We start from the raw sequence: 22,387 nt of genomic DNA, 5'->3' as shown, positions 1-22,387 counted from the left end.
ACAGGAAGTAGCAGAACTGAAACACCAAGATGTAATGAGAAAATATATAAATGTTAGACTCTAAGTTATATTGTAATTTTTATTCTGCTTTATGTGCTAAAGATAAGGTATAGAACCTCATTACATAGGTAAGAATGTACGTTTTTCATTGTACATAATAGATGGAAAATTTGCAATGTTGTAAATCTAGAATGACATTTTATGACATATTTGATTTATGAAGGGAGTGGAATAACTCCTATATGAATCGCAGCTATTCCAAATGTATCTTCCACTAACAATATGACTGCAAACTGACTGTATTTTTGTGAATAGTGGATTTCATGCAGAGTACTGAACTTCATTATGCCATGGGAAAGGAATCCAGAAAACAAAGATTACGCTTTGAGGTTACATTTGCACGTTTCTCATACTCATATCAAAACTGTGGAGATGGGATTTTTGGATAGAGGGGATTTCTAACTTACTATTAGTTTTTTTGTGCACAGTTGTTCAGTGTAATTCAGTATGCTTTGAAGTGTATGGAGTGAAGTTATAAAGGAGCTGGAGGGACTTTATTGCAATTTGTTATTACTATTTTAAGAGTTATGAGAACAACATAGCAGAGATAGGATGAATGTCAATGTAAATTATGCATTTTTAGGATGATTATGATATGCACATTTAAGATGATGGTTATTTATAGCATAGGAAGAGACATTACTTAAAGGCATTTTTCATTCTGAAACTAACCTTAAGTTTATCAGGTCCTTTCGGGTTTAGTGCACACTGCCTGGGACTGGATTTTTATTTTTATTGATTTTCTTCTGCTGTGGTAAAAAGTGGCCTGCAGTAGTGTAGGCACGTGTATTGGGTGAGCGCTGGGCCAGTTTTTACCGCATCTACAAAAAATGTGTTTTTTTTTAAATGGGACAGGAAAAGGGCCTGCAGTAAAAATGAAATCAGTGTATGCCCAAAACCGGCCTGAACCCTTAACGCCATCCACTGATCTAGCAGTAAAGGTTCAAGCGCTACACTCGCGGTGACCAGTTGGCACGTGCCAAGTGCCGATTACTGCTGGAACCAGTGCATGTAGGATAAAATAAATAAATAATTCATTCAGGCATTATGGGCACATGCCAAATCTAAAATTACCACCAGGAGGGCACGCTGGCCTGGCAGTAGTTTCATTTTGGTGCACACTGCACGCACGTAGAGCCTACTGCGGCTTAGTAAAAGGGCCCCTAAGTGTTCCTGCTGGACTGAAGTATAAACTGTTTTTGTTTTTTTTTTTAATTTCTGTTTGAACACAACTGTGTTTTGAAATCTGCTGCTGGTAAAAGCCCAGTTTCCGGCCTCTTATAGGCATAAGCTATTCTTTTTCCTGGGAGAATGATTTAGCTTTTTTTTTTTTTTTTAGCACTACAGGTCTTGACTTGAAGTTATTTTTCTGATGTTGCACTGTTAACCTGTTTACTGAGATCTTTCATATGTTCTAGTTGAAGTTGTTACATTATCAACTGCTTGACTTTCCAGTTGACACCCTGAGAGATGACAGTTTATAAACTGATTCAATGAAAATTCAAAAGATCTGGGCTACTATTAAAGCCCTTAGGGACAGAAGAAAAGGCTGCTTTGGGATATAAAAAAAAAGTTTGCCATTAAAAAAGATTCCTGTTTGACTAAATATAGATCTGTCATCGTAATTATTTTTAGAAAAATTTGTAAAGCTATATCTCATTAATTTATAATTATTTTTAGTTTTTATACTTTGTTATATATCCCTCAAATATTGAAGGTTATCCAGATTGTTAACCACTATGAATCCTAATTGGGAAAATACCAATAATAATATACCCTAAGCCTCCGCCAGCAATGTTTGCACTTGAGAAAAAAAAACTTGACTGTGGAAAAGATTATCTAATTGTCTGTTCAAATAAATTACTTCATACTTTGATTATATATCTCAGGGCTGCCAAGAGGGGAGGGGGGGGGCAAAATTCCCCGGCCCGGGCCTCCAAGGGGGGCCCAGCACCGGGGTCTCTCTCTCTCTCCTGCTTCTGACGGGACCCGGGTTATCGCCTCCAGCCAAGGTATTTACAGTTGCAGTGGGTGGCAGCGATTCTGGGGGGGGGGGCGGTGGCAGTGATGGAGACGATCCTGGGGGGCGGCGGTAGCGATGGCAAAAATCCTAGGGGGGGCCCTGCCCCATGCCCGGCTCAGTCTCTCGGCGGCCCTGATATATCTACATTCAGGAATGCACCCTCTAATGTTGCATTGATGATAAAAGAGAAGAAAAAAAATTTTCTGTGCTTTCATATCATCCATAGTGTCCAAACCAAACAGAAACAGTGATCCAAGCCTATCATTAATGGGAAGAAATGACAAGTTTACAAATCAACTACTGCACTGCTCCCCAAAACTTGGGGACTACTCTTGTATATACACCAAGTTGCCTCTCTGGACAAAGAGGGAGGCTTAAGTGCTTAAGTATCTGTTTGTGGCTGTTTGCAGCACATGTTATTACCATGAAAAACTGATATCATATTTTTTTCTTCATTTGGCATCTCTTCAGTTTGTGCTTTGATTTTACTGTTTTGAATTAATGCTGTATGTTTCATAGAACCTTCTTTTAATATGTGTTTAGCCCTTCCATTCACAGTTTTTCTAAAGGAGGCCAGACTGTGAAATGTGCCACAGCGGAAGTCATCACTGAAACCTTATGCAAAAAGCAAAGACCCATACTACTGAGGTCTATCATGAATCCGCATGATTTACAACATCAAATGACTGGTGTTGGCTCACCTGCCATTAGGGTCTTCGGCCTACAATTGCAGCACAGTTTTATGGGACTGAACCTTAGAGCTTTACAGCTTGTTTTTGTTTTTCTTGCATTTGAGGACTTATTCCCATTATTGTTTTAGGAGTTTATTCTTTTCCTTAGCACTTAAGTATTGTTTTGTGTGTATTATTGGAATTATTATTAAGTTTGTGAGGAATTAGAAGAGTGATAGGTCAGATAAAAGACACATGTGTTTTATTTATTTATTTGTTACATTTGTATCCCACATTTTCCCACATATTTGTAGGCTCAATGTGGCTTACATGGTACCGGAGAGGCGTTTGCAGACTCCGGTGAGAACAAATACAAAGTAAGATAAAGTTCATGTGGCACAGCCACAAATGGGAGTTGTACTGCTGAAGGGTTGAGTTATGTCCATTACGTGCTTTAGTTTTGTTGTGTCACAGGGGTCAGACATTTAGGTTGGGTCGGTAGGGTATGCCTTTTTAAACAGGTTAGTTTTTAGTGATTTCCAGAAGTTTAGGTGGTCGTGCGATGTTTTCAAGGCTTTTGGTAATGCGTTTCACAATTGTGTGCTTATGTAGGAAAAGCTGGATGCGTAAGTTGATTTATATTTGAGGCCTTTGCAGCTGGGATAATGCAGATTTAGGTATGTTCGTGTTGATTTTGATGTGTTCCTAGATGGTAGGTCAATCAAGTCTGTCATGTAACCTGGGGCTTCATTGTAGATAATTTTGTGAACCACGGTGCAGATTTTGAAGGCGATGCGTTCTTTGATTGGGAGCCAATGCAGTTTTTTGCAGAGGGGTTTTGCGCTTTCGAATCGTGTTTTTCCAAATATGAGCCTGGCTGCTGTGTTTTGAGTGGTCTGAAGTTTCTTTAAGGTCTGTTTCTTGCATCCCACATAAATTCCATTACAGTAGTCTGTGTGGCTTAGTACCATTGATTGTACCAGGTTGCGAAATGTTTCCCACGGGAAGAATTGCTTCGAGCATTTGAGTTTCCACATTGAGTAGAACATTTTCTTAGTTGTGGATGCCACTTGGCTCACAAGCGTTAAGTTATGGTCTATTGTGACGCTGAGGATTTTCAGGCTGTCTGAGATAGGAAGGGTGTAGTCTGGGGTGTTGATAGTTGTAGGGTTGTCCGTGCTATGTTGGGATGAGAGGATGAGGCAGTGTGTTTTTTCTTTGTTGAGTTTTAGTTTGAATGCATTTGCCCATGAGTCCATGATGTTTAGGCTGAGCTTGATTTCGTTGGTAATTTCAGACAAATTGGATTTGTACAGAATGTATACTATGACATCGTCAGCATATATAAAAGGGTTAAGGCTTTGGGTGGCTAAGGATTTGGCTAATGGGGTCATCATTAGGTTCAAGAGGATCGGTGATAGGGGTGATCCTTGTGGTACTCCACAGTCTGCTTTCCACGGTGGTGATATACAAGAGTTTGATTTTACTTGATAGGATCTAGTGGTTAGGAAGCCCTTGATCCAGCTAAGTACGTTTCCACCAATCCCGAACTTATCTAGTAATCTTATTAGTATATTGTGATTTACCATGTCGAATGCGCTAGACATGTCGAATTGGAGAAGAAGAATGTTCTTGCCAGTTGTTATTTCCTGCTTGAATTTGGCTATCAGTTTGACTACTAACGGGATCGATGCTACTGGGCAGTAGTTGGTGATTTCATTTGATTTTTTTCTTTGTGTCTTTTGGTATTGGGGTGAGTAGGATATTTCCATTTTCCTTGGGGAAGAGACCTTGCTGAAGGATGTAGTTTAGGTGGGATGTGAGGTCCGCTATGAAGCGGTCAGGGGCGGATTTCATTAGATAGCTGGGACAGGTATCTAGTTTGCAGTGGGTGTTGGAGAACTTGTTAATCGCCTGGGTAACTGTTTTGGCAGTAAGGAGGGCGAAGTTCAGCCAAATCCGGTCGGCCGGGTATCCTTCAGTAACTGGGTCCAGCTCATTGAGGAAAATGTTCGATGTCAGTGGTGTCATGAAGTAGTGAATTGCAGAGGTTTATAATTTTTTCATTGAAATGCTTAGCAAGTTTATCAGCAGATGGGATGTCTGTATTCGTTGTGGTGACCAAGTTGGTGTCTAGAAGTTTGTTTACAAGTTGGTATAGTTTCTTTGTGTCTTTAAAATCTGTCCCTTTTTTAGTTTTATAGTATGATCTTTTGGCCTGCCTTATTGCGTATTTGTATTTTCTTTGTGTTAGTTTCCAAGTCTTGAGTATGTGTTCATCTTTTGTTTTCCTCCATGCTCGTTCGAGTTTCCTGGAGTATGTTTTTATTTTTTTCAGTTTGTCGTTGAACCGTGGTATCGAGTTATGCTTGCGCATGGTTCTTGTTCGTAAGGGTGCAATTTCGTCTAGTATGCTTTTGCATCTTTTGTCCCATTCTGTGAGGTAGTATATGGAGTCCGTTTGTGCTGACCATTCGTTGTTGTATATCAGTTGCCAGAAAGTTTCCATGTCTACATGACCTCTTGTGCTGTAGGATCTGGGTTCTTGTGTCCGCTGTAAGCCCTTCTTCCGCCAATGTAGGGACAAGTTTAGTTTGTAGTGGTCGGTCCATGGTGTTTCTGTCCATTTGATATTTGTTATTATGAAGTTCTTGTCTTTTGAAAGTTTGTGTGAGATGAGGTCGAGTGTGTGCACTTTGATGTGGGTTGCTTGCATTTGTGGCCATTTGAGATCCCATAAGTGTAGGAATTCCTTACAATCTCACACGTTGGTAGAGTTTGGGTCTTCTAGGTGAAGGTTGATGTCTCCTAATACTAGTAAACTGGAGTTGGTTACACATGTGTTTGAGATGAAGTCCATGAAGTTAGTCTTGCCTTCATTCCAGTTGCCTGGAGGTCTGTAGAATAGGACACAATTCAGATAATCACGAAGGGTTTTGTTATGGATTCTGATAGAGGCAATTTCGAGCTGAGGTGTTATGGAATTGGCAGTGATTTTGGGGGTAAAATGGGAATGATGAATTAGTGCTAAACCTCTGCCTCTTTTTCCTTTTCTGGTCCAGTGTGTGATTTTGTATCTTGGGGGGCACAGATCTAGGATTATAGGGTCATTTTGGTCATGGATCCAGGTTTCATTAATGAAGAGTAGGTCAAGGTTTTCTGATGTGATCCAGTCTGTTAATATTGCTATTTTATTTACAGCAGATCTGGCGTTGATGTAGCCCACTTGGATTGTTTGGAATGGGTCTTCAGTGTTTGGTGTTGTGTGGACTTTTAATAGTTGTCAATTCTTTGGTGAGGTGGGTTTGTTTGGGGCCTTCTTTCCCTTCTGTTGTGATTGTCCGCATGTTGGTTGTCCTCTTTTGTTTGAGTTGTTGTCAGCTTGATCAGGTGTGGGGTATCTAACTAGTCTGTGATGATTATGTAGTATGGATATGATGTTGCTTTCTGCGAGTGGGGTGGTTAATGTTGAGCGGATCAATGTTAAGGAGTAGATTGTTAGAAGCAGTTTGTGGACGTGCATTTTGGTTTATATTCCATGTGGTTTCTAGTAGGCCGTGTTCTGACAGTTGGATGCCTGATAGGACTTTGTTCTTTGGTGTGGGATCAGGTGTTCTGGTCTTGTGTATTGATTTGGCTAACCATTCAGCTGTTTATTTCAGCATTGGGTCCAGTTTCTGTGGTTAGAATGTCATTCTAACAATCGAGCATTCATGCTGTCTTGAATCTTAGGTCTGTTCCAAAATTTATGCTCACTTCAAGAGACTCTCCTTGTTCTCCTTACTGCCCAGCTGAAGTGAGACCTGACACAAGTACAGTGAAGAAAATGAAGATACCATCTCTTGATAAGAGATAGGAACTATGGCTACTGCAACAGATGCTGTCTTATAACTGAAACTCAACCACTTTCCTTGTCCAGGAGTGGATTAGGTAATGGAATGCTGAACGTGAAAGCATAAGAGACTCCAGCATGGTTAACCCACACTCTGATTCCTCTACCTGTGAGCACAGCCTGACGAAGACCAGAATAACCTGGTCTGCACTAGTTGAAGCCTTTTTAGGAGAACATGTGGACAGCAGTTCTTTCTGGATGTGAAGAGTTTGTTAAATTCTCCTCTTAGGTGTGGTGAGTTCTCGACGGGATAAAATCACAAAGTATATTTGGATATATAGAAAAGCACAGTTCTATGATCAAAATAGGACTAATATTGAACTGGCCAGCCCCAGTTCAATAAAACAAAAGATTAGTGTTTCATTTGTTTCCTAGTTAGCTTAACTATAAGCATTGCTGCTATAATTCTGTTGTCAAAATGCTTCCCATGATATATCTCCATTTCTTGTTTGCATTAATGGCATCCCTTCCCCCAGAAGGGGAAACCACTGAAAATTATATTATCATGAATAGTTCTAATTTATTTAAAAGTACCCCGTACGTATGCTACCCTATTCCTGTGCTTTGAAAATTAGTTGTTGTTCTATATGGCAGATGACCTGAGATTTATTATCCAAGCCTAGAATTAAGATATTGTTATAACAGAATATAATGGAAGGATCGCACACACCTTCCATATTTGAATTGGGCCGCTTGCCATGAATTTGTGATCATATTTATGATCAAATGGGGGACTGATGATATTAAGGTTATATTTGAAAATAATGGTGCCCCTCCCATTTAGAGGAAAATATTAGAGGTTAAATGTTAGTATAGAAAATAGGATGAAATTGAATTAATGCTTGTCTGCCCTATCTGTTGAAATGCTGAATTAATTAATTAATTACATTTATACCCTACATTTCCCCGTACAATTTTGAGTTCAATGTGGCTAACAAGCTAAAAAGAAGTCATTACAAAATTTGAAACAAAAAAGATAAACCCACACATATCAATAAGGAAGTAAAGCAGCCTAACCAACGGAAGGGAAAGCAAGGGGAAAAAAAGATGCATTTTTTGGGCAGCACAAAATCTAAGGTAAGCCTATTTGGCTCTAAGATCAGAGGGAAGGTTATTCCAGCAGGACAGAGCCTGGCAGAAAAGTGCAGAATGTCTTATGGATTCAAGGCGAGAACAATTTTAGGGAAACCAAGAAGATATACTCCCCTGTTTACTAAGCTACACTAGCTGCTGCCATGCAGCAATGCTAACACAGCCCGTGTCGGTACCATACCGACAGCCGCTAGCGCAGCTTAGTAAACAGGAGGGATAGTTATATTTTTGTATTTTACATGGATCCAACCAGGAAAGCACATACAAATATGCATTCACTGTAGAAAGTACATTCCATTAAATTTGTGTGGAAGTTATAGTTTTATGAAAGCTCCTAATTCACTTTTTAAAGGCAAAATATTAGGAAATATAAGCAATCTTGAAAGAAAAACAAAATGCATTTAACTCTCTGAGATGTCAAGAAATGAGAGTTCCTGTAAGAAGGTAATACTTACTGCTGCTGGTACACTTTGGATATGTCAATCTCGTGTCATGGCACTTCATTTTCATGTTCTGTCTTGGAACTGGGCTGAATCCTGTTTTACATTTGAAAGTAATAAAACTCCCATGTAGAACTTCTGTATATTCTTTTCCCAGTTCTAGGTTGTTTTTCACTAGCTCAACAAGTGACACCATGCATGAGCCTGTTAAGTATAAGAATGCACAGCTGTTGAATATGCAATCGCTAAACAGTAACATTACTGGATATTTAATGGCTGCTCATGCCAAGCATTAATTTCAATATGATATTGTGATGATGCATCCATTATAATTATAAATATTGTGCGTTCCATGGCACACTAGAACTTAAACCACAGAATTCCTTAGACTCTTGTCTACAACTAAGAGAAACCTTATTGTACAAGGTTACACACTAAATGATGCATAATCTTATCTATCACAATATTTTACCTCACCTGTACATAATTACATGTTCATGAATGGTTATATGTCTGATGGAGTTAGTAAGTTATAATGTTATTTTGTTAAAATGTAATCTGTTCGTTTAGAATGTAACCTGTTTGTTTATACTCTCCTCTGCCTTGAATTTTACAGTTAAGCAGAATACAAATGCCCAAATTAAACTAAATTACAATTACAATTATACACTGCATAATCTCAGGCACAAACAAAATCAGTGGAGCATCTTTTTTGTTGGAGAAGCCAAAAAAATTATTTCTAGCTCTGTCCCTATGCTCTCTAGTTGCTGATACTGTATTGGACAAAATATTGGTAGGGACATGGCCCCTGTGATTCACCCAATTCCATTGCCTATAGAGACAAATCTTATAATGTTTGTGGCCAATTAAAAAGGAAAACATGTGGGGGAAAGAGCTTGACTCGTGGAATTCTTTCCAAACTCTCCGCACGGAAGCGCACATTTCTGTTTGTATCTGGGTTTGTGTTGACATGTGTGTATGCATTTGAATGTGTTTGTATGTCTGTGTATATGTGCATGGGCATGTTTGTATATATATCTTTGTTGGTTTTCTGTTTGGGAGATGAGGGGGAGGGTAGTTTGAAAGGTGCAGCTCCTTAATTGCTAGTTTACAGTAAAGCATATAGGAACAGACTTAAAGATTTCAACATGTATGCTTTGGAAGAAAGACGGAAGAGGCGAGACATGATACAGACATTAAAATACCTCAGTTGCATAAATGTAAAGGAGGCAGATCTCTCTGAATTGAAAGGAAGATCTAGAACGAGGGAGCATAGGATGAAGGGGAAAGACTCAGGAGTACCCTAAGCAAATGCTGTGTTGCCCCCATTTACATGCATAATTGTTGTATTGTTTATACATATTCCAGCGTTTTTATGTCCACCGCCAGCTGTATTCCTGGATATTCAGTGTCATGTCCGGGCACCGACATTGAATATCTGGTTTTAGGTTGACTGTTAGAGCTTATGTGGTTAAGAGCAATATTCAGCCTTTGACTGCATAAGCTGAACCATTTATGCAGCCCAATTTAAGTGGTCATCATATGCAGTCAAAGGCTGAATATTGACACTTAACTGCGTAAGTGCCAACTTTCCCCCCAGAATGCCCACAGGTTAGCCGGCTTCAGCGCAGGCAATAATTGCAAATATTCAGCGGCACTAACTGGTTAAGTGGAGCTGAATATCGGTGGTTAGCCACAGACAGGTGATTTAAGGAGGCAGGAGCCTCTACTGTCCATTTTAATTGTTTTGAATATCAGCTGGATTAAGTTCTTATTGTATTATAAACTACTAGTTCCTGTAATTTTGTAGTTCTACCGCTATTGGCCCCCCTTGAGCACATGTTCCCTGCTCCTGCCGATTTATAGGTCTTTCCTATTGGCTCAGACTCAGGCTCATTGCATGCTGGGTAACTCTTGCATGCCCGGTGTTCACACATGATTTGTTATTCCGATATATGGACAGTCAAACCTGTGGAATTTACTGGCCATCAAAAATGTGGCATATGTTCTAAGTGAGATGTTACTGAAGAGGGAATGTATTTATTGATATAGCAACTTGTCATAAATATCATTTGAGACAATCAACTGCCTGTACTTTTAAAAGTGTTATTTACATGATAACTTGCCCTTGTTCTCTGCAATATATTGGGCAGAGCAGACACTGTGTCCATTCAAGACCACAATGACAGAGCATCAACATTGTATATTTGCGACTAAAATGAGGAGCCTATGGTCCAATGCTGTTTGGAATGGCAGCATGGTTTTTTTTCAAATCTATCCTGTATAATTAATAGATCAGGTCCTTCTTACCTCTAGAGGTGGAAACACTTGTAAAAATTTACATCAGAGGGAACAGAAATGAGTACTGGATTCCCCTCCAGATTCACTCTGTCTTATATTTTCAGCATTGGAGACATAATCACAGGCACATGAACACCTCTTAATCTTCAAAATTATGGATCCCAGCAGCCAGGGCAGTCCAGCTCCTTACCAAGACTACATCCCCCCTCTGATGTCATCAACTTTTCCCTCTGGTGAGATGCATGAGCTTTCATATTTTTACATACACATCATACAAGCTGGCACATCCTCCATCCATAGAGCCTCCAGCCATTTGTCACATTGGATACTATTTTATTTAACAGCCTGGGTGGCGGGTAGGGGTGTGTGCATTATTAGCACACATTTAGTTCCGTGCTCACAAATTGTTTGTGTGCATGCACTCTTTCAAATTAACATATGTACAATTGATATGAAAGCTTAAAGTTTTTGAGTGCATACAATGCATACATTTAAAATGAATGTGGGAAAAATAAACATACAAAAACATTGGATAATGAGGAAAATTTCACAAAATATGAAAATAAGCCAGTTTTGGATGCACATAACCCTAGTGACTGGATATTGCACTCCAGGGCTATTATGTTGGTAAAGCAAAACTCCTGGTTCCTGACCTCTGGGCCATGTTTGGTAGGGTATTGAGGGTCCACACTACCCCCATTCTGTGGGATCTTCTCTCATCTCAAATTCGGTCCTCTCAGCCTGGCAATTCAGACATACCATAAGTCAATTGTCCATACCAGTATCTCAATTAAAGCATGATTTAATGATATAATTTCTTCAGTAGAAAAGCTCAAGAAAAAGAAAAAAAAATATTCAAAAGCAAATAATGTAAAACAAGGTCATCTTCACCAACATCAGATATTAAGTAGTCAGGTCTCTGTCTTTATCTTCTTTTATACTTTGTCCTCTTTCAGGTTCCTCTTCCCATATTCATTTGTTCTTGTAACACAAAAATCTGTTGCTATTTCTTTTTCTCTCCATAGTAGTCTCACATAGATAAACCTACTGGTACATCTCCTCCACACTAGCCACACAAGGTGTAGCACCCCCTGACTATAGAGTCTAGGTACCCCTCTCTGAACCATGGTCACCCTTCCTAGACTGATGGGAAGGTGGTAGAACTAGAGGGCACGATACAAGATTGAAGGGGGGCAGACTCAAGAAAAATGTCAGGAAGTATTTTTTCATGGAGAGAGTGGTGGATGCTTGGAATGCCCTCCCACGGGAGGTGGTGGAGAGGAAAATGGTAATGGAATTCAAACATGCGTGGGATAAACATAAAGGAATCCGGTTCCGAGGGAATGGATCCTCAGAAGCTTAGCTGAGATTAGGTGGCAGAGCCGGTGGTGGGAGATGGGGCTGTTGGTTGGGAGGCGAGGATATTGCTGGGCAGACTTATACGGTCTGTCCCAGAGCCGGTAGTTGGGAGGCAGGGATAGTGCTGGGTAGACTTATATGGTCTGTGCCCTGAAAATGACAGATACAAATCAAGGTAAGGTATACACAAAAAGTAGCACATATGAGTTTATCTTGTTGGGCAGACTGGATGGACCATGCAGGTCTTTTTCTGCCGTCATCTACTATGTTACTATGTTACTATGAGTTGGAAATGAAAAACGGCTAAAACCCTTCCCAAACAGAGGGCTTTGTATTCCTTCACATCACATATGCCATCTAGGGCACATTCCCTTTGGATATATAGCCTAATGATTAGATCAGTGGGCGGGTCACTTAACCTTTCATTGCCTCTGGTACAAACTAACTCATCGGGGAGAGGAAAGTACCAACTTAAATGTAACTTGCTTTGTTATGTGGGAAAATCGAAGTGATCTTTCTTTATTTCCGTCTTTGGGGAGAAAAGTATTTTAGAAGGTCTAGGTTTTTTAGTATCTCCACACACTGCTCTTTTTTAAAATATCCCTCTTCTGTGCTGATATATAAATGGAGTGATCACTTTGTTTTACTGCTGTAGATTGTTTTCCCTTTGTGTATACCTTTGTTGTCCTGACTACTAGAGGTTTGCAGGCAAACAAATTTAGTTTGCTGTGTTTGTAGGTTGTGTGTTGTTCTTGTACATTTTTGTTTCAAGGCAGATTTGTTAAGAGGTAGCTGTGGCTGCTACCCGAACAAACAAACCTGCTTGTAGCAAACCCATTCCAACTCCGAATGGCAACCCCCACCTCTCCAAGGGCATTACTTGACCCATCCTGATGCCTTCTATTACCTATCCCCCGGCACCAGAATTAGGCAATGTATCATGCCCCTAGTCCCCAGGTGTCAGCATCATCCCCTTCTCCCCACTGCACTTACTGGAGGCATTATTGTGGTACAGTGTTGGGGCAGGAATGATCCCCCCTTCACTCAGACCCATTGCTACCCAGGTTCAAAATGGCTCTGACCCCTACTGTAGTGTGGTGGTTCTACTACTAGAGGTCAAGCTGACAAATAAGGAGAGCATTTGGAATTCCTGGAATGAGAATCTTTTGAAGAAAGCCTCAAGATCACAGAAGTTCGATTCAGATATGGAGGATCCCTTGAGGTTTAGAACCATGGAAACTTGAGTCTCTGGTGGGCTGTCTTGTGTGGAAGCAAGAACAGATTGGGATGGAGTCTCTGGAACTGTAGTCTGCAATATCAGAGCTCCTAAAACTAAGGCTGGAGTACCAGGACCTGGAACCTTCAAAGCTGGAGATACTGAAGCAAATGTAGCGGTGTTCTGAATTGGAGTACCAGACTGGAGTTTTGAAAGCAGGAAGCTTTAAAACAAAGCTTGAGATTGCAGACTTAGGAATCTTTGGAGCAGGTGATGGTACTTTAAGCCTGAGGGTCATGATAGTTACAAATCGGGAGATGGGCATCCTTCTCTCAGGGTCACCCAAATCGGCATAATGGAAAGCCGATTTTGGGCGTCCTCAACTGCTTTCCGTCGCGGGGATGATCAAAATTCATGGGGGGGGGGAGGGTCGGCACCGTACCGAAGGCGGGACTGGGGCGTGATTTAGATATGGGCGTGCTCGGCCGATAATGGAAAAAAGAAGGGTGTCCCTGATGAGCATTTGGCTGACTTTACTTGGTCCATTTTTTTTCACGACCAAGCCTCGAAAAGGTGCCAGAACTGACCAGATGACCACTGGAGGGAATCGGGGATCACCTCCCCTTACTCCCCCAGTGGTCAGTAACCTCCTCCCAGCCAAAAAAAAATTTAAAAAACATTTTTTGCCAGCCTCTATGCCAGCCTCAAATGTCATACCCTGCTCCATTACAGTAGTATGCAGGTCCCTGGAGCAGTTTTTAGTGGGTGCAGTGCACTTCAGGCAGACGGACCCAGGCCCATCCCCCCCTACCTGTTACACTTGTGGTGGTAAATGTTGAGCCCTCCAACCCCCCCCCCCCCCCAAACCGACTGTACCCACATGTAGGTGCCCCCCTTCACCCCTTATAGTTGTGGGGAGTGGGTTTTGGAGGGGTTCAGCACCGAAGGTAAGGGAGCTATGCACCTGGGAGCAATTTGTGAAGGCCACTGCAGTGCCTGGTTGGTGTCCTGGCATGTGAGGGGGACCATTGCACTACGAATGCTGGCTCCTCCCATGACCAAATGACTTGGATTTGGTCATTTTTGAGATGGGCGTCCTCGGTTTCCATTATCGCCGAAAACAGTGGATGACCATCTCAAAAATGACCTAAGGACGACCATCTCTAAGGTCAAATTTCATGATTTGGGCGTCCCCGACTGTATTATCGAAGCGAAAGATGGACGCCCATCTTGTTTCGATAATACGGGTTGCCCCGCTCCTTTACGGGGCCCTCATGACAACTTGGGCGCCCTGTTTGATTATGCCCCTCCACTTAGTACAGTTAGAACAAACTCAGTATGAAATTCCTTGCCAGAGAATGTGGACAAGTTCTTAAAAGAAAAGTAAACAAACCATTTTTAAGATGGTCTTGGGAGAATTCACTGCTTTTTCCTGGGATAAGGAGCATAAAATCTGTTTCACTGTTTTTTGAACAGGATACTGGGCTTGATGGACCTTTGGTCTGTCCCTGTACAGTAAGTTCTATTTACTTATGGCTCTCCTGACCAGGAATGGACAGTAGTGGGAGGAGACACCTTTTGGAGGGAAAAATTGTGCTGGTATATATAACATTATGGAACCTTCAGCACTGATTTTCAATCAGCATAATCAGGACTATAATTATCAGACTGCTTTGGGATGTAAATTTAAAACCATGGCAGACCACAGTCTCCTCCCTGGAAATGGGTAATTTGAGCAGGGAGAAGGAGACAGCTAGGAGCTGGTGAAGGATGTGAAGTCAGGGCAGGGGAGAGGTGAAAGAGTCACGCAGGGGGAAGGAGACAGCAAGGGGCAAATGAAGGAGGGATTGAGGGAGGTGAAAGTCATGGAAGGAAGCAGCAAGGGGATGGGGATGGGGGGGAGAGGTGAAAGATTCACTGAGCGGGGCAGGGGATAGGAGGGGTGGTGGGGGAGAGAGATGAGAGATGGGGAAACCACTGCTTGTCCCTGGGATCGATAGCATGGAATCTTGCTACTATTTCAAATTCTTCCAGGAACTTGTGACTTGAATTAGCCACTTTTGGAAATAGGATATTGGGCTAGTTGGACTATTGGTCTGACCCAGTTTGGCTGCTCTTATGTTTTATGTGGGCACTCAAATTTATCTATCCTATCAACTTTTTTTTTATTTAGGTGACTGAGTCAATCTATCAATATCTTCACTTTGATTGGTTCATTCTGTCAGAGTCTCTAGCAATGGCGTGGGCAGCTTCTAAAAAGGGACTCTCAAAGCTAAAATACCAGACAGGATCAAGACAAGTACTATGACTGTTCAAGGTAAGTTTTAATGTCACTGTACCTCCAAGAAATTCATCCAATACAAACGTGGACTACTGGAATCCTGAGGCATCTTTTTCATATGAATATATATGTATGTATCTATCTATCTATAGATATAGTTTATTTATTTATGCATTCTTGTATCCCACTGTTATCCAAAAACAGGTTTTGGTTCAAAGCAGCTTATAGTTTACATTTTGGTGAAGTTACATTAGTTTTTCCAGTTAGAACATGGAAGAGACATCTGTAGCTTATGCAGTTAACTGTAGAATTTTTTTTTAAGAGGTAGGTTTTCAATTTTATTTTAAATTGATAGATGACTTTTGTCTTTTGCCAGAGGAGGGGAAAGAGTATTGAATAGCATTTTTCGAATCTGTCAATGAAGTAGTATCTACATAATGATTGTTCTTAATGGGTTCCTTAAAGTTATGTTTTGAACTGTACAAAGTGGAGTTATGAAGGAGCTGAAGGAACTGGGAAGTAAACTTTTATTAATGTTAAGGATTAAAATTACAATTTAGCTGCCATTGCGAATTGTGTTACCACCCACATAACATAGCAGAAGATGAATGATGCTAGAATAGGCAGTACATATAAAGAAAAAAAAAACTAGTTTGAAGAAGGTCTGTGTACATGGATATATGAAGTTAAATGAAGAGAGGATAGTGGTCTTTTCCTGAAAAGTGAAGGTTTTGATTGACTTGCTCAATATCAGTTATTAAAGGTTAATTATGAAACACATTCAGATGTCTAACTAAAGATCCTTTGTAAATCAAACAGCAAAAACTGCTGTTGGTGTCAACATGATTAGGTATTAGGTGTTCCCTTTTCTTAATTATACCATCTCCATTACCTTCCCTCCAGTAAGTTATTTAAGCACAGGAGGAGGTACTGCAATTGGCAATTTAATTTTGAGAGACAGGCTGGAAAATCCATACTGGCCCTATGGTGCTTCCATACATCTCATTCTCTCAATGATATCTCTGGCTGTTGTAACCAAACATGCAGAGGTACAAGGGGGGACGTGTTAAATTCTCCCAGAGATTGGTAAGATTCCTAGGACCTTGTTTATAAAGGCGTGTTAACGTTTTTAGCGCATGCTAAAAACGCTAGCATGCCTTTGTAAACAGGGCCCTTAATTTTGGAAGTTACAGAACAGTTCTATATTACTTGCCTTTGTCTGGTCTGTAAGCAAACAAATGTTGCTAGATACATTATGTGAGGTCCAGCCAAGAATAAATGCACAAAATTATTAGTTTTCTTGAGTTTGCGGATGTGTTTGAGTTATTGCTGGAGAAAAAAAACACTGTTGAGGTTTTGAATAATATTTAGTGATTCTGTATCAATATTCCAGGAGGGAATGAAGTCCATTTTGCTATTTCTGGAGAGTTTCTATATGTTTTGGTGATAACAGTACTCCTTTTTCTAGCAAAGGATGTATAGCAAGGATTGAAAATTGCATGTATAAGGCATTCACGTTCCAATCATTGAACAGATGTAATTATGGAAGAGAACGACGGATACGGATAAAGCGCACCAGGATTCACAGCCTGCCATTATATTTATAAATGGGAGAAACAAGCTAAATGGGGAGGCAGGGTTACGTTTTTGGTGTGCACTAAAAATAAGCATGCACTAAACGCTAGAGACACTCATATATTCCTATGAGCACCTCTAGCGTTTAGCCTGCGCTAATCATTAGTGTGCGCTCACAATGCTACCGCAGCTTAGTAAAAGACCTCCTACGTGAGATAGGTATTGGAAAGTATAGAAGAAAAAAACAGTATTTTTTTTATATATGTGCCACCAGATTTAAAATGAATTTGTGTTTAATTGCAAAAGCCTAATCCGCACAATACAGTCTTATCATTCACAGGTGATTGCTGTCTTTCTCAAATAAGGCCGTGCCATCAGGTGCAGCCTTGAGACTGGGACTATGTGGAAGTCTTGCAGGGAAAGAACTGCCTTGAGCCAGAGTGCTTGTCTGACATTGCTGTCTGGATGTCTCAACGCCACCTGAAATTAAATATGACAAAAACCGAGCTTCTCATTTTTCCCCTCAAACTCACCTCCCCACTCCCCCCGTTTTCTATTTCTGTTGATGGCTCTCTCATTCTCCCTGTCTCCTCAGCTCGAAACCTTGGGGTCATCTTTGACTCGTCTCTCTCCTCTGCTCATATCCAGCAGATCGCCAAGACCTGTCGTTTCTTTCTTTACAACATCCGTAAAATCTGCCCCTTTCTTTCCGAGCTCTCTACCAAAACCCTCATCCACACCCTTGTCACCTCTCGTTTAGACTACTGCAATCTGCTTCTTGCTGGACTCCCACTTAGTCACCTCACCCCTCTCCAATCGGTTCAAAACTCTGCTGCCCGTCTCATCTTCCGCCAAGGTCGCTTTACTCATATTACCCCTCTCCTCAAGTCGCTTCACTGGCTCCCTATCCGTTTTCGCATCCTGTTCAAACTTCTTCTTCTAACCTATAAATGTACTCACTCTGCTGCTCCCCAGTATCTCTCCACACTCGTCCTTCCCTACACCCCTTCCCATGCACTCTGCTCCATGGATAAATCCTTCTTATCTGTTCCCTTCACTACTGCCAACTCCAGACTTTGCGCCTTCTGTCTCGCTGCACCCTGCGCCTGGAATAAACTTCCTGAGCCCCTACGTCTTGCCCCATCCTTGGCCACCTTTAAATCTAGACTGAAAGCCCACCTCTTTAACATTGCTTTTGACTCGTAACCACTTGTAACCACTCGCCTCCACCTACCCTCCTCTCCTCTTTCCTGTACACATTAATTGATTTGATTTGCTTACTTATTTTTTGTCTATTAGATTGTAAGCTCTTTGAGCAGGGACTGTCTTTCTTCTATGTTTGTGCAGCGCTGCATACGCCTTGTAGCGCTATAGAAATGCTAAATAGTAGTAGTAGTAGTAGTAAGAGGATCTTATCAAGTGTGCCCAACCAACTATACAGTGATCGAGTGCAAAGGGGTACCTTCCTGATTACTCATCTGTTACTGCCAGAGAGAAGAAAACCGTACCATCAGCACCACTATGAACCACACCTGTGCAGCATTTAGGAAGCACCATCTTCCTAAAGAATTTAAGAGATGGGTGAAAAGTCAATGAAGTCCCGAAAAACTGCAGTCAGCTACAGGACAAAATCCTGATGGACTTTTGTCACCAAGGACTGCAAGGAACTGATTTCCTCCTGAAACTTATATTAACCGTTGGAGGCACTGTCTTATTTGTTTTTGTGCTATACCTCACTGGCTAAACTTAATTTGATGCTTTACCACTTTTCTTGGTTTTTCTTTCTGTTATATGCTGTAATTATAGCTCCATCCCTGGCTGCCTTCAAATCCGGGCTAAAGGCCTACCTGTTTGATGCTGCTTTCAACTCCTGACTTGTAACTTTTATCTTATCCTTATGTGTCCTTCTGTGTGTCCTTCCCTTATCCTTATTGGTCCTGTCTGTTTGTCCTGATTTAGATTGTAAGCTCTTTTGAGCAGGGACTGTCTTTCTTCATGTTCAATTGTAAAGCGCTGTGTACGACTGGTAGCACTATATAAGTGATTATAGTAGTTTATAGTAGTACTATGACTATTAGACTGAATTTTTTTTTAATTACCAGCAATAGTAGATAAAGTTTTCTCTTTGCTCTGCTACTATTGCTAAAGGAAAGGAAGATGTTTTGTCCAGTAGTTTTGCTATGAGATTTAGAGAAATCAGTTGAAGTTTTTAATATGTCAAAATTGTCAGATTTATGGTTAAGACTCCTTTTGGCAACAGATAATGTCATTTACGCAGGTAAATGAGATATCTGAGAAAACTGTACATCAGTAATCTATTGCATTGCTTTGACTGGAACTGCTCTATGCTGCTCTAGAAAGGTGCCACTCTAGGCAACTGCCTAGTCTACCTAACTTTGTGTGCTTTTCATTTACTATATAAGAGATAAGATTGCTCATGCTAAGACCATTTTCTGATTAATAATCTTCCTTGAAAGAAGAAACACAACTAATCCTGTTTAGAAAGTTGTGCATCTTATAGGAACACTAGTAAACAAAGGCCCGTTTCTGAGCGCAATGAAACGGGCGCTAACAAGGGTTTCATGGCTGCATGGCTCGTCGCGGTTTTACCTGGTTCGTGGCGTGCACCGCTGTTGTTTCCATTGTCATAGCTCTGTGTGGGTGGTGGTTTTCGTGCCCCGCCCCCTCGACGTCATCGCGTTTTGACGCGAGGGCGGAGCAGAGCTACAGTGTGGAAATCCAGAGTTTGTGGCCTGAGTAGAACGTTGGAGGTGAGACTCTGCTCCGCCCTTGTCATAAAGTTTGATGCGAAGGCGGGGCCCAGAGACTGTGATTTTCGTGGTTTTAGAGCTTCGAACATACGAACCTTGGCTTCAGTGACGTCAGCAGACAATAGAACATTGAGGGTGAGTTTTGTATATATAGATAAGAATATAAGTGTTGCTATACTGGTACTGACTGAAGGTTCATGAAGCCCGGTATCCTGTGGCCAACCCAGGTCACAGGTGCCTGGCGGGACCACAGAACAGTGAAACAGTTTTTATGCTGCCATTCTCTGGCAACAAACTCCAGAGTTTTTCTCTGATATGTTTTGAATTTATTACTTAGTAGCTTCATTGTGTGCTCCCTAGTCTTAATATTTTGTTTTGAAAGAGTAAACAAGCAATTTAGCTCTACCCATTATTTTATAGACTTCTATCACATCTTCCCTCAATCATCTCTTCTCCAGGCTGAAGAGCACTAGTACAGTTTTCTCCATGAGATCTATGTGAGATCTATGTGCATAAGTAAGGAATTATGCAGAGGATAGGTTATTTTAAGCCCCATATTAATATGTCTCTTGTATGTTAGGAATTAGAAAGGAAGTAAAGCTTCTGAATAACAATAAGTGTAGATTATTTGGAATATTTTCTGAGAACAGATAACAGATCTGCAATGTATGGGAGTTCTAGAATGATTGCATAAACAATTGTGTCAGCACATTGATGAAAACCAAAGCCCAAGTTATAAAAATTTGATAGGGTTACACCTTTGCTGTTCCAACTGCATTGGCTGCAAATACAATTACATATTGTATTTAAGTTATGCTCATTAGTTGTTTGATTTTACAAAACCTTGCCCATAGTTATATGTTTTTATTTATTCATTTTTCAGCTAGAAATTAAAGTCCAGAATTTAGGGGACATTGCATTACCTCAATCCTAGGAAGCTTGTTTATCAGAAGTTTATGGAAAGGCTCACCCTTAAAGGGGGGGCCGATTACAACCGGGCTGAAGGCTCATGAAGAATCTGGGAGGGAGGGGGAGGGAGGAGTGGGAGTAGATAGAAAGGATAGGAGAATGAAGGGTTAATGGGGAAAAGGGGTGGGTAGGGAGGAGGGGTGAAGAAGGGTTTGGAAGGGAAACACAGCGCCATTTGGTTTTCAGCAAGCGAAGGGATCAGTGCTGAGACAATTGGTGTGGTATCAGCAAGCTAATTTTACATTATCTCTTCATTGCAGTGGGGGCAGTGAGGATAGTGCTTTCAGTATTGTGCTGTTTGAAGCTGTCAGGTACGGTGTGGGGAACAGGTTTTTAAAAAATATATATATATTCATATGTTTGCTGTCTGTGTAGGTGCGTGGCTGGGAGCAGGATACAGTTTGGATGATAGTTACGGCGGTGGTATGAGGAGCATTGGACAAGTTGTATGAGGGAACAATTAAAGGGGCGGGGAGGGTTACGGGGAGGGTGTGAGAGTGATTGGGGTAATGATATGCGGTTTGGGAGCAGGTTAAATGATATTTCGCGTCGCTGCTTCTGTTATTATAGTCAAAAATCTTACCGGCGTTACGGACAGGTCTCCGCTGAAAATTGGGGTCTGTTTCGCATCTCCGTTGCAGTGATCACCGGTGTGGGAGACGCCAGCAGGGTTTGCGAGCTGCACGGGTGTGTCGCTCCTGTTTCCGTTGGCTTTTTTCGTTTGTAGCGCTATAGAAATACTAAATAGTAGTAGTCCTTGTGGTTGTTGCGGAGCCGTTTGGGGCGTTTCGCACCATTTCTTCCTTAATTTTGGTGGCTGGCTATGTTGCGGCGGCCATTTTGTGTCGCCGGCCATTTTGTTGGGGCGCGGATCAGGAGTTTTTCGCGCCTATTTTAGTTGGTAAGGCAGATCATCGGGTCCGCACCCCTGCAGGGTTTTCGCTGGTGGACTGCAGTTCCCATGGCGTTGGAGCTTGCTGGCCGCGGATCTTCGGTGTCCCTTTGGGGATTTTGGCATTTGACTAGTTTTCAAAGTACCTGACTAATCCTGGCTATACAATACAATGCAATATAGCAGTGCTGCCATCTAGTGGAGATGTCTATTGGTACACATTTCCATTCAATGGTGGTGCGTTGCTGACAGCTAGTGGATATTTATTTATTAGCAGCAGGGCTGTTTGCAGGCATTTACATTTATGATGCGTTGCTGACATCTAGTGGAGAATTATATATCAGCAGCATGTGTTCAATATGGATTTCTTCCTTGTTATCAGTTCAGTGGTTAATAATAGATGTTCAGGAATATTAAGGGGTATGGTTTTAGTGATTTGGTTCCAGTGGGTAATGATGACGGCTACAGATGGTAAGATGCGACCTTCGGCTTCAGGGGCAATATTAGTTTATATTATCCTATGTATTTATTTGTTGCATTTGTATCCCACATTGTATTGAAAGGTTTATGCTATACTATTTCAAGTGAGTTGGTCATTATTATGTTTCGGAATATGTGCAGGCATAGTGATTAATTGTGTCATAGGCAGGGGGTAGAGAACAGGATTGGTGTTACAGCATGTGTACCAGCTTTGTTTAAATTGTGTCATATTAGTTTTGTTTTGCAGATATGCCATCTCAGCGTAAGTCCAGATCTGCAGCGCCAAAAAAGGGAGCAGTTCCAGTGCCCAAGAAAGCAGTGGCTAAGAAGGGCACGGCGATGTCTGGATGGAGCAGACAGACTAC

The 22,387-nt window shown here is 41.2% G+C and overlaps 2 protein-coding genes across 13 annotated transcripts in view; one reads left to right on the top strand and one right to left on the bottom strand.

Annotated features, from left to right (window-relative positions):
- The window catches only part of CFH (complement factor H), a 463,465-nt gene that overhangs the window by 53,896 nt on the left and 387,182 nt on the right, over positions 1-22,387 (bottom strand). For all 10 annotated transcript variants that reach the window (XM_030205903.1, XM_030205897.1, XM_030205902.1 and 7 more), the window contains one exon: positions 8,194-8,382. In XM_030205903.1, the coding sequence (XP_030061763.1) occupies positions 8,194-8,382 (189 nt within the window). The remainder of the gene's footprint in view (positions 1-8,193; positions 8,383-22,387) is intronic.
- LOC115471930 (cilia- and flagella-associated protein 251-like) overlaps positions 1-22,387 on the top strand; it is a 95,248-nt gene that overhangs the window by 57,440 nt on the left and 15,421 nt on the right. The window contains exon 2 of one of the 3 annotated variants that reach the window (XR_003942447.1): positions 10,584-10,712. The exons of the other annotated variants lie outside the window; for them this stretch is intronic. The gene's annotated coding sequence lies outside the window, so the exon portion shown is untranslated. The remainder of the gene's footprint in view (positions 1-10,583; positions 10,713-22,387) is intronic. 3 annotated transcript variants of the gene reach the window in all.

This window comes from Microcaecilia unicolor, chromosome 6 (genome assembly GCF_901765095.1).
Source record: "Microcaecilia unicolor chromosome 6, aMicUni1.1, whole genome shotgun sequence".
Classification (NCBI taxonomy): domain Eukaryota; kingdom Metazoa; phylum Chordata; class Amphibia; order Gymnophiona; family Siphonopidae; genus Microcaecilia; species Microcaecilia unicolor.
Note: the sequence above shows the minus strand (reverse complement) of the source record. Positions and strands in the feature narration are given on the sequence as shown.